The sequence below is a fragment of the Microtus ochrogaster genome, chromosome 4, assembly GCF_000317375.1.
Source record: "Microtus ochrogaster isolate Prairie Vole_2 chromosome 4, MicOch1.0, whole genome shotgun sequence".
Taxonomy (NCBI): Eukaryota; Metazoa; Chordata; class Mammalia; order Rodentia; family Cricetidae; genus Microtus; species Microtus ochrogaster.
This window is the reverse complement of record NC_022011.1, coordinates 52,665,747-52,682,986: the sequence shown is the minus strand read 5'-3', so window position 1 is coordinate 52,682,986 and position 17,240 is coordinate 52,665,747. Positions and strand designations below refer to the sequence as shown.

General features: G+C 44.6%; 1 protein-coding gene across 5 annotated transcripts in view; it reads right to left on the bottom strand.

Moving 5' to 3' along the window:
* Window positions 1-3,273: 3,273 nt before the first annotated feature.
* Ehmt1 (euchromatic histone lysine methyltransferase 1) overlaps window positions 3,274-17,240 on the bottom strand; it is a 168,905-nt gene continuing 154,938 nt past the window's right edge. For all 5 annotated transcript variants that reach the window (XM_026778400.1, XM_026778412.1, XM_013346039.2 and 2 more), the window contains 3 exons: window positions 16,854-16,932; window positions 5,567-5,742; window positions 3,274-5,395 (listed from right to left, as the gene is read on the bottom strand). In XM_026778400.1, the coding sequence (XP_026634201.1) occupies window positions 5,215-5,395; window positions 5,567-5,742; window positions 16,854-16,932 (436 nt within the window). In that variant the 3' untranslated portion in view covers window positions 3,274-5,214. The remainder of the gene's footprint in view (window positions 5,396-5,566; window positions 5,743-16,853; window positions 16,933-17,240) is intronic.

The window sequence follows — 17,240 nt, the reverse complement described above, 5'->3', positions numbered from 1 at the left end:
GGGGGCCTCAGAGTGTCATATAATTAGTATACCCTTTTGTCTTACCAGCTTTACTAGGACATGTTCATTGCCATGAGTCACCGGTCTGGTTCAAGGCCTCTGGCTTTTGGTACATCATCATCACTGGATCTTCGCAAGAACTCCTCTGGGATATCCTGCGGTCACTGTACCACAGGACCAGTCCTTCCGCAAGCTCCAGCAGGTCCTAGATAGGGTAGATGTTAGGGTAGGTCAACCCAAGGCCCAGCTGTGGATATAGGTGACAGCTGGTCAGTCCATGATCTCAAAGGTAGTTCACCCTCACCTGTGTTGAGGGTGGGGCCAGCTCTCTTGCTGTAGTCAAGACCAGTTTGCCCAGGGCCAGAGATACTTAGCATTTTATAACATGTGAATGAGATTCCACTAATGTTGATTTAAAGGTCAACAAAATCTTGTGTTGAAGACAGGGTTTCTCTGTATAGTCCCAGCTGCCCTGGAACTCTTTTTGTAGACCAGGCTGTCCTCCAACTCACAGAGATCCACCTGCCTCTGCCTCTCGAGTATTGGTATTGTTTTTGTTTTCTGAGGGACAGAAGTCGACAGTTATGTGTGATTTTATTATGGAAAACTACAACAGTAATAGACAATAAGGTATAAAAAAATATAGTTTGGGAATAAGCATTGGTCACTTGGCTTTCTACAAGGGTCAATATAGTTCTGCTACAGGCAAATACCCTTGTAGATCTGGGGCTGAAGCTCTGTGGTACGTGTTTGGGCCCTAGCATGACTAGCATGCACGTATGATGGTGTAGCCATAGCAGCACATAGAGCTGACACACTACATCATTAGCCAATCTACTTCCAATAGTCATCCCAGACAAACAAATAACAAACACCTGGGCAAGAAAGTTCAGTGCCACTTTATGATGGCAGCTGAAACCAGGAAAGACTCAAACACACATGCGTGTGAAAGTGTGTAACTATAATCTCCTGGGGGAGGGTGAAAAAGATTGATACAGTGGTGCTCTACAAGACAAGAGCAGAAAACCCAGGCACGAAGCAAGTTCACCTGCACCGCTGACTTCCATGAAATCTAGGACAAAACTTCTGATAGAAGTCAACACGGGACATAACCTGCAGCCGCCCAGGAGACAAGGTATTTACTGTGTGAAAAATGATAGATCACCTGACAAGAACATGTGGCTTGAATATGTGGCGCTGGAATGACAAGACTTACGGTTAAAAATCTAGAACATCATGCCTTGGCAGAACCTTGTCAATTTAGTTAGCACACAGCATATGCTGAACCCCACTTGTAGCCAAGAGCAAATTTTAAAAATATGGTAATACAACTGCTGTTGGAGAACATCTTTTTTTTTTTTTTTTTAATTTTAGAGACAGGGTTTCTCCATAGCTTTTTGGTTCCTGTCCTGGAACTAGCTCTTGTAGACCAGGCTGGCCTCGAACTCATAGAGATCCGCTTGCCTCTGCCTCCCGAGTGCTGGGATTAAAGGCGTGTGCCACCACTGCCCGGCTTGGAGAACATCTTTTATGATAGTGTAGGTAGGAGCCAGACACAGAGGAGCGAGCCTAGCACCCTAGTGAAGAGACTGTTTGGTGAAAAAGGAAAACAAACAAACAAACAAAAAGTAAAGACCAGTTGAAACAACTTAGTGAGACCTCAAAATAAAAACAGAGAGGAAGGTGATAGAGCACTTGCCTAGGTAAAGACCCTGGGTCCAGTCTGTGTCCTCTCTCCTTCTTTGACATGGTTGCACTATGTAGCCCTGGATGACCTGGAACTTGCTATGGAGACCAAGCTGGTTTCAAATTTACACAGATCCACCTGCCTCTACATCCCAGGTGCTGGGATTAAAGATGTGTACCACTATGACTGGCCCTGGAGGTCTTTCTAAATAGACTATACAATCAGAATGATGTCAAAGACATACTTCGTAACATGAAAACTTAAATTCAGATGGATATAAAACTACAGCATAGAAAAGGTTGGCAAAAAAAAAAAAATCAGTGAGACACAGCACAGTGAAATACTATACAGAGGCAGTTCACATGAAGAGGACACCAACCTACAACAAACATTGATTTTACCAATACTCAAAGAAGTGTAGAACAGCCGGGCGATGGTGGCGCACGCCTTTAATCCCAGCACTCGGAAGGCAGAGGCAGGCGGATCTCTGTGAGTTCGAGACCAGCCTGGTCTACAGAGCTAGTTCCAGGACAGACTCCAAAGCCACAGAGAAACCCTGTCTCGAAAAACCAAAAAAAAAAAAAAAAAAAAAAAAAAAAAAAAAAAAGAAGTGTAGAACAGCACACTGCAGTATTTCCCTATAGACAATGAAATAAGAATGACGTGTACACAATCCATTTTGAGGCAGTTTGGTAATAGATTCCAAATATATTTGGTAGATTGGTAGATAGATAGATAGATAGATAGATAGATAGATAGATAGATAGATAGATAGATAGATAGATAGGGAGGGAAAAATCGTTGGCATTTACTGGGAAATATATAATTACAATTCAAATTAATATGAGGTCAATCTTGAGCTGCAAAGGCAGTGTAGGGAGGGAGACAATAGGGTATGTGAAAGTACCCTACCAGCTAGGCAGAAATTCTAAACTGCAGATGCATTCTGAACAGTTAATAGGGGCTTTCCAGGCAAGAGACCTTTGGTGCTGATCAAGCCTTTGGCTAAACTTTGCAGGATGTGTTCGGTCCTTAAACCCTGTCACAGGTCTTGCTTTATGTAGATTCATTTCCTAGCACAGTACAACACGTATCTCCTTATTCCCTTGGGATAGTTTGAATAATAATAGTCCCCATCGTCTCATAGGAAGTGGCATCATTTGAAAGAGTTAGGATTTGTGGCCTCATGGAGTAGGTGTGGCCTTGTTAGAGGAAGTTTGTCACTGTGGCACAGGTTCTGAGTTTCAAATGTTTACGCCAGGCCCAGTGTCTCTCCCTCTTCTTGCTGTTTGCCAATCCAGATGTAGAACTCTTAGCTACTTCTCTAGCACTATGTCTGCATGTTGCCATGTTTCTCCAAACGACAATAATGCACCGAAGTTCTGAACCAGTTAAATGTTTTCCCTTTTAAGAGCTGTCATGGTCACAGTGTCTCTTCATAGCAACAGAAACTTAACCAAGATACCCTTACCCAGTAACATGACTAGTAAAACAGACAAGGCACAGGATTCTTTCCAGCATAGTTTTTATTAGTGGGACCCTGGAAATAGGCCCATGTTCTCAACAGAAGTTTAGGTACTATGTGAATGCTGCATGAAGCACACAACATACCCCACACCACACAAATCTGATTTTACCAAAATGAGCACCTCTGCCCTGAGAGAGATGTGTTATATTGGTGTAGTATTTGTACAGAAACAGGCAAGGGAGTCTAAGGAGGGGAGCTGCTGGGGACTTCTGCACAGCCCAACTCCTCCTGAGGGCAGTAAGAGAGCCAAGCTCCTCTGGGAGAAGTAAAGCTAGCCCTTCCTTGGGTCTCCTAGTATCCCATCTGCCCACAGCCATCCCACAGCTGCTGCCAGTAATGATGCAAGGGCCACAGGCTGAACAGCACCTGGGTCCAGGTGCCCTATCTTATCATTTATAAAGTGAGACAGTAATCTTCCTTTTAAAAAAGGCCTGACTGAACAAACTCCATGCACTGAAAGGCAGAGCCTTTGATCAATTTTTCATTGAGTTTACAAGCTCTCCTGTAGTGAGCAATACCAGACTTCCATGGAGCACAGAGAGGCACTGGTGAGTCTAGGGTCCCTAGGGAAGCATATAAGCATCACTTGTCAGCAGGGAGAAAAGAGCTCCAGCTTTGCCTCCTGTACCCTTGCTGTGTCCCAATGAAGACTGTCACATATGAGGACTCACCTGCTCCAATGGACTTCAGAATGGTTTTCAAACCTGGAACACCGGACATCAAACACACTGACAAACATGGACACATGCAGCTCCACAGCCTTGGGCTGGCAGTGGGGCTGGCAGACTTCCAGAACCCATATAACTCCTGAGTGTAGCACCCAAAGTGGAAAGGCTAGGGATTTGCAGAGACCAGGAGAAAGAATGTGTCATAAGGAAAACTCCATTTAAAGTACTTTTTTATTGATTTCATTGAAAACAGAACAAGAAATGGTCTGAGCCAAAAGACTGCTCTTAAAACTGTCAAAAACATTTTAACAGAAAAAAATAAACATGACTGCATTATGAATGTTTTAGAAGAGTCACACAAAAAAAACCCCACTGTCGCTGCACTAATTACAGTATTTAGAAAGGTATATGCCAAAAAAAAGTACATGACCTGCCAGGCCATCACACAAAAGGTGACGGCAAATTTATTCAACTACAAGACTAACATTTTAAAAAAGTTTTTCCTGCACTTTATTCTAAAATCATTTTGTTCTCTTTTTACAGTTGATAGTTTATTTTCCCATGGTGAGTAGAAACCACACCAGATTCAGCACCGTTATCTGTGTTTTGTGTTTTTATTCTTTGTTTGTCCTAATGTTCGGTAATGGTAAAAAACAAATGAGTTTATCCATCATCATAGCATGTGGCTTAGAAATCAACATAAGGTGCCTGCGTCAACGGAACTGGCTGGGGCCAGTGCAGGGTCTGCCTGCAACCACCAACCTGCTTCCTCGCAAAGAAACACCATTAAGAGGCTTGATATATAGGGCTAGATATAGGATTTCTTTAAAAAGCAAACCCACATTTCATCAAAGTGAGTGGTGGGTCAGCCAACCTCTCCAAGGCTGAAGGGGAGCTAGTGTCCTCTGGTGGCACCTGGAAGCTGGTGCCAGCAACACAGGCTGTGGGCAGCAGGTCTAACGGAGCAGCTTGTAGGTGACGGTGGCCTCGGTGAGTGCCTTATAGGAGCCTGACCAGACAGTATACAAACAAACCTGGCAGTGGAGCAAGGACCTCAGAGACCGGAAGGAGAAACAAACGGGAAGCACTGCAGCGACAGAGCCACCACCAGTAACTCACAAGTTATGCAACATGGAGTCAGGTCTCTGAGGTGAAGGACCAGAGGAGTGCTCTGGTCTGAGCACTGGGCCAGCTGAAACGCCTCAGGCCCAGAACATTCCTGGTAGGTGTCCACACCTCCAGCTCCTCTTGGAAATCTTGTGCAGATTTTCCTCTCTACACTGCAGTCACCAAAATATGATTCTGAAGGTCCCACGGGCCACATTGGCAATTCATAGGGGGTCAGCAGCAGCTGTAGAGCTGGTATCCGGAAGGCCATTCTCCTGAGCCTCCTGGGCTGCACTGGCTTGCCGCTGGGCCAGGGCTGCACTGGAGTGCCGACACTTGGGAGAACCACACCGGCAACTGAAAAGCTTGCCCTTGACATCCCAAAAGCGTTCCCCATAGTCGAACCTAGGGAAGTAGAACTCAGCATTTCTGTGTGTTGGACACAAGTGGCAGGTGGAATATCCCAAGTGCCCCTGAGCCATCCCATCTAGGCCCAGAACCCTACATGTTGAAAGTCCATGCATGGCTAGGAAGGCAGCAACCATACCCGCCCAGTCAGGGTCATCCTATACGTACCCGAGCTGCTCCCCAGCCTGGATCAGGCGGGTACTGAAGAAAGCGATCCTGGGAAAGCGCAGGTCCTGGTGTGACATGAACACGCGCACAGGCACAAGGTTGGGCTCGCAGTGGTGGTTTATGAACCGGCTGACATTCCCATAGAACCGAGCATCAATGCAATATACCTCTCCATCCTTTGGGGTAAAAAAGTGAAAGGGTCCATGATAGACTCAGTCAGTAATCAATCAAGAACATGTCCTTACCCTAGAAACCAGCACTGTAGGCTTGAAAACCTGGACCTGAACAGTGGCTCTGCCAGGATTGAAGAACTTCTATGGCTCAGTGACAACTCAGCTCAGCAAAGCAGACTCTGTCACAGCCCGAAGGTAGCCACAGGCCATGCTACACTAAATCCTGCTCCAGAGGTAGAAGCACCATGCTAACCTAGGACTCAAAGGAGTACAGGTTTCCACATGTCCCTGTCCTATGACTCTGCCCAGATTCTGTGGTTGCTTCCCAGCAGACAGGGACTGCAGGATCAAGATTAGCTGAGAGGGTTATGCTAACTCTTGAGCCATTTAAACAGTTGTCTCACAGAGTTCTATGTGCGAGAAACTGCTGTGGTAAGGTGACTATTTCATGGCAAAGGAGACTTTTGCTAAAGAGGGCAGGCCTAACATGCAGAAAAGACTTGAAAACTGTACTCCATGACTCCAAGGAGCGGCCTTGGAAACGAGCATTCTGAGGCCTTCAGACAGGTCTGGGGCTGGCCACACTGCACTTCCAGAGCTTGTTGCTTGGGTATAACAGTTACACAGCTACAGTATGTAAGAAGGAAAGTTAGAGAGGAAAGCCAGATATGCTGAAATAACTCTGTCAAGTATAAAGCCCAAACAAGAGCCTGCTACAGACATCTGGGCACACCCTGTAAACACACTCAGAGTTCAGGCAAAGGTCAAACACAAACCAATAATGGGAAAGTCTGGATCTGAGATGGGTATCTGAAAACCTTCATTTTGTTAACTTCAAGACCTGCAGAAGATAGAATGGTGGATATGGATGTGGATGAATGTACTCCATTAATATCCCTGAAGAACAGACACTATGAGAGAATTCGGCAGATCAAAGACAGAGCGACCTATACCCTGCATCTGCCATAAAGACACTGATCTAACAGACTCATGTGACTGCTTCTGTGGTGATAGCTGAGGAAGCTACAGCCTGGCCCCTGAAGGAAACAGCTCTGAGGGCAGGCATCACACAGGCTAAAGGTTTTTCCTTGGACTTCTGGAGTGGGTCCAACCTACACACTAAAACTTCTAGCTGACCTGGCCCATACTGAAAGAAGACATTGAGCTGACTGAAAACAACAGACAGTTGGACAGCAACCAGAGCTACATATGAATAGCAGAGCTTGAATCTGAAGCTGGGCTTAAAAAAAAGGCAGAAAACAACAAGTCCTGTGTGTTTTTGTGGCAGGGGGTGAGGAGGGATAAAAAAGTTAACATTAAGAATACAAATGAGTTGCCGGGCGATGGTGGCGCACGCCTTTAATCCCAGCACTCGGGAGGCAGAGGCAGGCGGATCTCTGTGAGTTCGAGGCCAGCCTGGTCTACAGAGCTAGTTCCAGGACAGGCACCAAAGCTACAGAGAAACCTTGTCTCAAAAAAGAAAAAGAAAAAAAGGAAAAAAATACAAATGAGCACCGAACGGTGGTGGCACATGCCTTTGAGTCAACACTCAGGAGGCAGAGGCAGGCAGATCTCTGAGTTCAAGCCCAGCCTACAGAGTTCCAGCACAGCCAGGGATACACAGACCCCCCCCCCCCCATAATACAAACGAGCCAGACATGGTGGCACACCTAATCCCAGGAAGCAGAGGGGGACTGTTGAATTTGAGGCCAGCCTGGTCTAATAGTGAATTCCAGGACAACCAGAGCTACATAGTAAGATCCTGTCTCTAAACAAAAAAAACAAACAAGATTGAAAAGTCAGCTAAGCCTAACCTATGACAAACCAGGGATGTATGCAACGCTACATAGGGACAGGAACTGCTCATGTTCTATACAGCACAAAACAGCAGAACGTCAGACTGCAATCACTACAGAGAAGGGCAAAGTCTGGGCAAAGAAAAGGAAATAAGGAAAGAATCAAGTAGGATTCCAATGAGGATCTACTGGCTATTTAACCCTCCTCTACAGAAAGGAACAAGACCCCAGGCAGTAAACTACTGAACAGGAGAGCAACAGCAAAAGTAGCAAAGATGAAATCAGCCTCAAAAAACTAAGAGAGACTCTATGTGCTGATGAATTCTGGCAAGTAAGGAAGGCAGGGTAGAGAAACTATGCCACTTTCTGCATAATCACAAAAGAAATAAGTACCTTCATTTTTACAAACAACAGTCTCTGTTGGGAACAGTACCATGACTCAAGAGTCCATTCCCCTTTAAAGGTCCTTATTTGAAATCCTCAGCCCACAGTGATAAAATTAGGAGGGCCAAGAGTTCTAGGAAAGTGACCCTGACTGCGGGCAAAGTCTGGGTGCAATGAGCGCACTCACAGGAGAGACTCCCAAGAGCTCTTGCCTCACAGGGACGCAGTGTGAAGGCGCTGGCTAGGAACCAGCATCAGAGCTGTGAGGAACAGGCCAAGTGGGTGTCAGTGTTTGTGACAGCAGCCAGAGAAAAATCCAATATCCGGTAACAGAACACGGAACATGCAAAGAAGCACAGTTTTTCTGAGCAAGATTTTAATATAGTTTCTACTTTTAGAACACACAAGTCTCTTGCATAATGAAAAGTCTGATAAAATGCTTGGATAGCATGTATGAAATCCTGAGTCCAATCTTTCCACACCCCAGTACAAACAAACAAAAACCAGTCATTTTATTTTTGGGAGTTATGATGCTTAAGGTAAAAGGCACTGTCCCCAAACCTTGCAGTTGTCCATGAACACCACAGGTTTTGATTTTACTATGTGAGCCCAGACTGCCTTCAGCACAGGTGCTGAGATGGTACAGAAACATGTGTTGCCATGCCTGATAAAAACACATATTCTTAAATTTCCAAATCTGAACTAACTAAAACATGAACATAACTGCATTATCAAACTGGTAATACAAATGAAGAGAAAGACAATTACAACACTTCAAGTCTTCAGTAAAATATATCCTAAGAACCAAACAACTGCAGAGGGCAGGACATACCCCCAGCATATATGGGCCCTATCATTGGCAAGGCTATTCTGATATAAACTTTCAAGAACCAAGATTCTATCTATAGGTAAGGACAGGGCAGCTCTCAACCTGAGCAGAGAAGCAAACCACCTAATGGCCATGTATCACACTGGAGACTCCTGCTATGACTCCACTGTTGAACACAAGTTTCAGCACCTTTGCTAGGTGTGGTGGTACTTTTAATCCTAGCCCTTTAAAGGCAGAGAAGGATCTATGAGTTCTAGGTCAGACAAGATTACAGAGCGAGAACTTGTTTCAAAAGTCGGGGTGCACAAAAGAGACTGGAGGTATTTGCCCAGTGGTTATGAGCACTAGATGCTCTTCTATGGGATCTGGGTTAATTCCCAGTTCCCATGTAGCAGTTCACAACTGATAGCAACTCCACTCCCTAGGGGTCTGGTACCCTCTTCTGATCCCTGAAGGCACCAGGCACACACACACGGTGCACAGAAATACAATACACGCAGGCAAAACACCCACATAATTTTTAGAAAAAAAGAAAAAGTTAGCACCTTAGCAGATTTTTCTACTCATAAATAAACAGGAGTCTCTTAGAAAAATGAGATTGTGTGAGGCTATGTTAGACATAGGAAGGCTAATAGTGCCAGAAAACATCAATACAGGTAAGAAGTCTGTAGGACCCAAAACAAGAGCAGTATACACATTAAAAAGAAGCTGTAACTGATCAAACATTCCAAGTGTGTATGTGTATGAGAAGAGAGGAGGGGAGGGGCATGATTTATATCAATATTCAAAACAAAAGGGTGATGGTACACACCAGTAATCCCAGAACTTGGAAGGTAGAGGCAGGAAGATGGCAACAAGTTCAAGACCAACCTAACCTAGACAGTACACTGTATCTCAAAACATACAAAGAGGGAAGGAAAGAAACAACAAATTTCCTTTATACCTGGCAAGTTTTCACCTCTGCCTCATTCTAAAAATAGACAGGCACATGGTCAAGACAGAGTCTCTGCCTTCTCTCAAGGAAGAGCAGATGGCTAGAGATGGATGGGGAAATATCTATTTTCCCTTAAAAAAAATAAATCTTGGTTGTAGAGATGGCTGTCAGTAGTGTCAGCCACACACGAATCTGAGTTTAGATCCCCACACCATGTAAAAGCAAGGTGATGCGCCATTGTGCCAATAACCCCAGTCTAGCCATATCAAGAAATACGGTAGAAAGCAACAAGACACCTGATGCCAACATTTGGTTTCCCCACATATGCACATGTGCATGCACACACACAAACACCCAAAATAAAAGTTTCTTTAAAAAGGCTGGAGAGATGGCTCAGCAGTTAAAAGCACTGCCTGCTCTTCCAGAGAACCCAAGTTCAATTTCCAGCAACCACCCTGTGGTTCACAACTATCTGTAATAAGATCTGGCACCCTCTTCTGGGCTGCAGGCATACGTGCAGACAGAACACTAAATACCAAACAAACAAACACATTCCTTGAATGAATGTGAACAGCATGTCAGAAGTTGCCAGTGGTGCAGAGATGTCAGGTGAAAGGGGAATAGCCAAGATTGGCAGATACCACAATTTTCATTAAGAACACAGCCAGAAGGAATATCGGGCCAGCAGCATGAGTGTTACTGGGGTCTCATTAGACAAGTGTAGGAACATCTGGAGACAGACATGTCCAGATTGGCAGGACCGCTGCAGAGCAATAACTGGTGTTTTCAGTAGGAGACGGAGGCCCTGGGAATGCTGTGCTCCTTGGATGCAGCAGGTGTGAGCACAGTCCTGACTAGCTCCGGGAAGCTACTCAGTGCAAAGTACTTAGGCGAGCTGGGGAAATGTGGGAGAAAGCTGGCACCGACTAACAGCCATCTTCTATGTAGACGGGAGTGATGACAATGCCTCGGTTGTTCATGAACGTGGCCCTGCACAAAGACACACACTGGTGGAATGGAGTAAGATTCTTTTTTTTAATATTTAACATTGTATGGGGGGGGGGACACAAAAGAAATTAAGCAAGGAAATGCTGGCTCTGGTGGCAGCATGGGCTCCTACTTCTGGTCATCTTCACTCTTCTGCAGGTCAGAACATTCCCACAGCAAACATCAAAAACGAGGCTGCCTTGAGACAAAATATCCCAAGAAATGGCAGCCAAACGAACGCTCTTTTTCCTTGTCTGCCCTTTCTTTTATCATCTAGATGAAAGACTTCTTTAAAATTAGGAAAAGCGCAGCAGAGAAAATTAAATCTAGGAAAGGCAATACCACAGGTGAGAAGATGTAGGTGGCAGGCAGGTGAGACAGGTGTGCAGAATTCCAACACAAACTAGGAGAGAATGAATAACAGAGTGGGCCTGGGTAGGGGCGGGAGGATCTGCTTGCTCACTAGCAAGAGGAGCCTGGGTATTTTGTTGGAGCCATGCTGTAACAGGCCTGATGTGGGATGTCCTATATATGTATTGCTTTTATTGGTTAATGAATAAAGCTGCTTTGGCCTATGGCAGAAATATACAGAAGGACATCCCACATCACAGGCCCACCAGGGTTATCCCATTACCTACTGCAAGGAATCATTTTTCCCCCATTACGGTTTTGAAACACCTTGAAGAGCACAAACCATCCATAGAAGCCAAGAAGGGAAGGTATTTCCCACAGGGGCCTGGTCAGTGTCTCAAAGAGCCAGAAAGGCTGGCTGTGAGACTGTGGGCCTGTGGCCCTAGGCAGGACTCCAGAAGCTACTATTCTTATCTACAGATATTTTTGTCCAGAATTACAAGCCTAGATATGACTTCCATCTGGGAAAGCTTCTAACTTTGTACCAAACACTCCTAGGGAAGTTGTGGTCACCCCTCATTGTTGTTGCTCAAAGAATGAGCCTTAGAGAACGCTGCAACCAACAAGGGTACACTTAACAGCCCAGAACCCCAGAAGCTGTCCCCAAGTTGGAGAGCCCTGAATGTGCCACTGATGGGTTTCTCAGAGGAGTTGTCCTGCACTGCCCATACTGAAGGATGAGGACACTGGAGCATGTCCTCACTGAGGCCACCAGCTCAGGCTATAGGACCCAGAGATGAAGGGCTGCTCTTAGACTTTCAACAAGTCTAAGAGCAGCAAGCAATTGTCTATACCTAACTTTGGCTCCACCGACCAACTTCACGCCAGTCTTTTCCAGAACAAGGATAGTGTGGGACCACCATACCTCCTTTGAATGGGCCTCATCAAGACCATTTCACCTGTTCAGACACACAGACCTCAGCATGATCACAGAACACAGTGCACTTGAAGGGTTATCAGGAATAGTGTGCCCAGGGGTCTGAATGAAGCAAGAAGATACATGTGGACAGGTTCTGGTCTGGGAACAGTAAATGTGGTCACCAATATGGTACTCAGACATTGTGGGGTTTGATCTGAGCAAATAGAAGGTCTTAGTAAACTTAACAGCTTTTATGTCCTCTGAATGGACAAAAAGAACCACTGACACGGTATTATTTAAGAACAGATATGCAATGTCGAAATTGATAAGGATGGGCACACACCAGTAGTGGTAAGGGAGACAACAGAGGAAGTGATGAAAGAACAGGGGAAAGGCTGGCACTTTCTCTGTTTCCAGGGGCTGAAAAGAAGCCCTGGACACTGGCCTCGACCTACAGCCAAGGAATGACAGGAATGACCCTCCTAAGAACTCCTGATAGTATGTGAGTATCCACAAGACTCCTGTACTAATACCCCTTGGTGGGGAAGGTAAATGTTTCCCCTCTAAGAGTGTACTCAAGAAACAAGAGGCAAAAATTACACATCCTGGAAAAAGCAAATGAAATTATCTTTATTCATATGGCACATAATTGTATATGCAATAACTCCTAATCAATAACCTATAAAAGGTACAAAATTAAAAGGTGACTATAACAAGGTCGACCAAAAACCCCAACCACTTCCAAGTACTACCCATAATCAGTTGAGAAATGAAAAGCAGTATCATTTTAACAACCATGATTTATTTACTCAACAGCGAGGCTCTGCAGAGAGAGGAATTACAGACCTGGTGGGTCTGGACACGTAGAGCTGCAGTGCCACATTCCTGAGTAGACAAGATTCATGGAACTCCAGCCACGACTGCAGGGCTGCTGATCATGCAGATACCATGACTGGCTCTCAGAACTAACACAATCATTAAGGGACAGTCTGAAGTCTGCTACTACTTGCACAAGTGAAGCTTTGCCACCAAGAGGGTGGCACTGGTGTAAGGGTCAGAAATGACAAGGAACAAAGCATGTTTCAGACACGGTAGCACATGAGTGAGGAATAGTGTCCTGGCCAGCAGTGCCTGGCTGACTACAATCCTCACAAACACAATCCCAGTCCATACCACAGACCACTCACCAACATGGACTGAATGCAGGTACAGATCTAAACAAAATGTCTATAGAAATACATGAAAGTTTCATGATCTTAGGGGAGACAGAGATTCCTCAGGACAGAATGGACTGAACATTAGCAACACCAGTCGGAGAGATGACTTGGCAGTTAAATAACATTTGGCTGTTCTTCCAGTGGACCTAATATTGATTCCCAGTAACTATAGTGGTTACTACCATCTGTAACTCCAGTTTCAGGAGATCTGATTCCTTCCCTGGCCTCTGTGGGCACCAGGCATAAACATGGTAAGCAGACATACATGCAGACAAAATATATCATACATATAACATAAAGTAAAACAAAAATTAGTTTTAAAAATACATCTGGTACGAATTAGGGAGACGGCTCAGTGGGTAAAGAGCTTGTGCAAATATAAGGCACTATGTTCAGAACGTCAGGACACGGGTAAAAAACTGTGTGGGGCAGCACACACCTGCAGTCCTGGAAAAAGATCTCAGGGGTATGCTGGCCAGCTAGTCTAGGCAATCAGTGAGCTACATTTCAGTAAAAGATCCGGTCTAAAGAAATAAAGTAGAACAGACATGGTTTGTATACCTTTAACTTCAGAACTCAAGAGGCACAGGGAAGTAGATCTCTGTGAGTCTGAGGCTAACCTCTACAGTCTACACAGCAAGCTCTAGGCTAGCCAGAGCTATAAACTGAGATTGTATTTAAAACAGCAACAGTGACAGGCTTGGTGGCTCACACCTTTAATCCCAACACTCAGGAGGCAAAGGGCAAGTGGATCTCTGTGAGTTCCAGGACAGCCAATGAGCCACAGAGAAATCTTGGCTCAACAAAACCGAAACAACAACAACAGAAGGAGGAGGAGGAAGAACAATAGAAAATTCACAGAAGCTATATAAGGGTATCTAAGAGACACAAAACAAGTTACTCAATATTATCAATCATCATGAAAATGCAAATTAAGATCATAGTGCAAAAATCAAGCATGGTGGTTCATGTGTGATATCCCAGCCCCTGGAAGGCTGAAGCAAGAAGAAGTTCAAGATCACCCTGGCCTACACAGAGAGAAGCAGAATGGATGGATGGATGAATGAATGAAGGAATGAATGAATGAACAGACAGATCAAAAGATACCTAAAATAGTGTCTGGAGGCAATATGGTTATTATTACCTGTAATCTGAGCATAGGAAGGATGAGGCAGAAGGATCAGTCACTACATGTTTGAGGCAAGCCTTGTCTACATTACATGTTCCAAGCCAGGACTACATAGTGAAACCTATATCCAAATAAAATAAAATAAAATAAATATACTTAGAACATGTGTGTACATATAAAAATTTTTTAAATAAAACAGTGTTGGGCCAGTGAAATGACTCAGTGGGTGAAGATACTTGATGCCAAGTCTGATAGCCTAAGTTTAACTCCCAGACCCAGACCCACAAGGTAAAAGAAGAAAGCTGAGTTATGCAAACTGTATGTATGGGTACACACACAAACCACACACACACACACACACACACACACACACACACACACACACAGAAAATCCATTTTTTATAAAGGGGTTTCTTTGAAACCTCTTTGGAAAACTGTGCATTTCTTATAAAATTATACATCTTTACCATGTTTTATGTTGTATGGTAAAGATCACACTGCCACAAGTGGCTGTCTACTCCATGCAGTATTCATCAGATCCCAGCAGAAGAGTCTGTAGAATTTGCCCAGCTGGTTTTGAACCTCTCCCCAAGGTAAGAGGCATGAATTATAGCAAATGAGACTCAGCAGGAGGAAGCCTAGGCACTGAGGACACTTAGGAGTCACACTGCTGAGTGGTGGTGAAGAAACACAGGTGTCAATATGGGGAACCAATTCAACACATTGACCTCAGTCTGTGCAGCTCCAAACTTGAAGGCAAAACAATTTCTGGGAATATTTGTGTTTTACAAAAACATAAGTAGAGGCTACAAAAGAAGTTACTCAATATTATTAACCATCATGAAAATGCAAATTAAGATCATAGTGCAAAAATCAAGCATAGTGGTTCTTTAAGATATATATAGCTTAAAGACTAGTAAACATACTACTTCAAACAAACACCTCTCATTGAAGAAGGAAGGGAAGGATGGCATGCACTCCAGGACCTGCATCCACACCAGCAACAAGGGAGCTCTCATAATCAGCCCCACATGGCTGCATACACAAGCACACACACAGGAAACAACAACCTGCCTCAATTCAGGAACTGGTGTGCTGCTTATATAAAGACACCTAAGGGCTTTGACATTCTTGAGCCTGAGAAATATCTTTTTTTTTTTTTTTTTTTTTTTGGTTTGTTTGTGGGGTTTTTTGATTTGTTTTGTTTTTAAAATTCTAGGCTGGCCTAAAATTAGCCAAGAAGAAGAGCTGAACTTTTGGTTTCCTAACTTCTACCTCTATGTAACATCACACCTGTTTTTGTGTTGGGGGGGAGTGTTTGTTTCCCCACCCCCACCCCGCCAATGTGTGCGTGCTTTGCCTGCATGCATCTCTGTGCATCATCTGAGTGCCTGGAGCCCATGGAGGCCAGAAGAAGGTATCAGACCTGCTGGAACCAGACTTACAGTTTTGAGTTGCCATATGGGTGCTGGGAATTGAACCAAGTTCTCTGGAATATTGGGCAGTCAGCTTTGCAGTCCCCATAGTTGTTCATAACATAAAACTGGCTTCACAAATGCTAACCTCTTGGGTAACTTAAAGAGTCAGAGTCTCTGGGAAAAATATTGCTGCCATGATTGACTGGCTACATTGGAAATTAGAAAACCTTTATTTCTTTACCTATTCATAGACTGTGAGCTTTAGGATGTATTTACTTACTACTTACTATTTTTTTTAAAATTTATTTGTTTGTTTGCTTTGGGTTTTTAGGCCAGGGTTTCTCTGTAGCTTTGGAGCCTGCCCTGGAACTTGCTTTGTATACCAGGCTGGCCTCGAACTCACAATCTGCCTGCCTCTTCCTCCCAAGTGCTGGAATTAAAGGCATAGGCCACCACCACCTGGCTCAAATATTATTTTAAACAAGGTCTCACCACATAACTCCAGCTGGCCTCAAACTCACAGAGCTCTGCCTGTCTCTGTCTCCAAGTGCTAGAATTAACAGTGTGTACCACCATGCCCAGCTTTAGGAACTCAAAGCAATTCAGGAACAGCAATTCCTGAGTTCAAAAACAATGATGGTTGAGGTGGTCTTAACCACCTTTCCACTGTCCCCAGAAGCCACTGGAAAGCCTATTCCCAGAGCAGACCAAGCTTGGCCCTCTATTCTCTGCCAATATAGGAAGCTAACACCCTGAGATCAATGGAAACACAAAGGATACATCCATCACTAGCATTTTTGGATCCCCTGCTGGTTCCCATGTGACTCCAAGAGCACATGGTCTCAGAGGAGCAGCCCGGGAACTAGGGTGCACAATGAGGTATTCCAGGCAGGTGATTTGCTACAATAGCACAGAGATCTCCCAAGTTAGATGTCTATGCCTTGAACACCAAAATGAGCCAAGAACTATGTGATAAAATCTAATAGGTCTGCAATGAGTGTACACCCACTAGCAGCAGGGCGCTCATCAGAGTGACTCCAGGGCTGGCTACCTATGCCAGCCACTTTCCAGAATCTATCAGAACTAACTGTCCAAGTTTTACATTTTGCAATCATTTGCTCATATGCTTTGGCTGTTCACAACACATTACCTTATTGTCAAGATCAAAGAGATAAGAGTCCTCTTCCCGAACATCAGCTTCAGAGTCCGAAATCAACTCCCCTACGTATCTGTAGTGAGAAAAAGGAAGACAAGACCTACCTCACCTCTATGCCCTCAGACAAGGAACAGTGCCAAGGAAAGCAAGGATGCAGACATGGGACACTTTGAAAACGTTCTATGTGCTAAGTTGGGATCTGGATCTGGCCCCACGGTCTGCAGTACAAGGTGAGGACCAAGGATGGTTCAGCAAACATACTAGTCCTGTGCAGGACTCTTGACACTAACACCATTAGTAAACAACTGAGGTAGAAGACTAGAGTCTGTGGGCTGCTTGAGGGACTGGTGCAGTCAATAACTCCACTGCCTGACTTCTGCA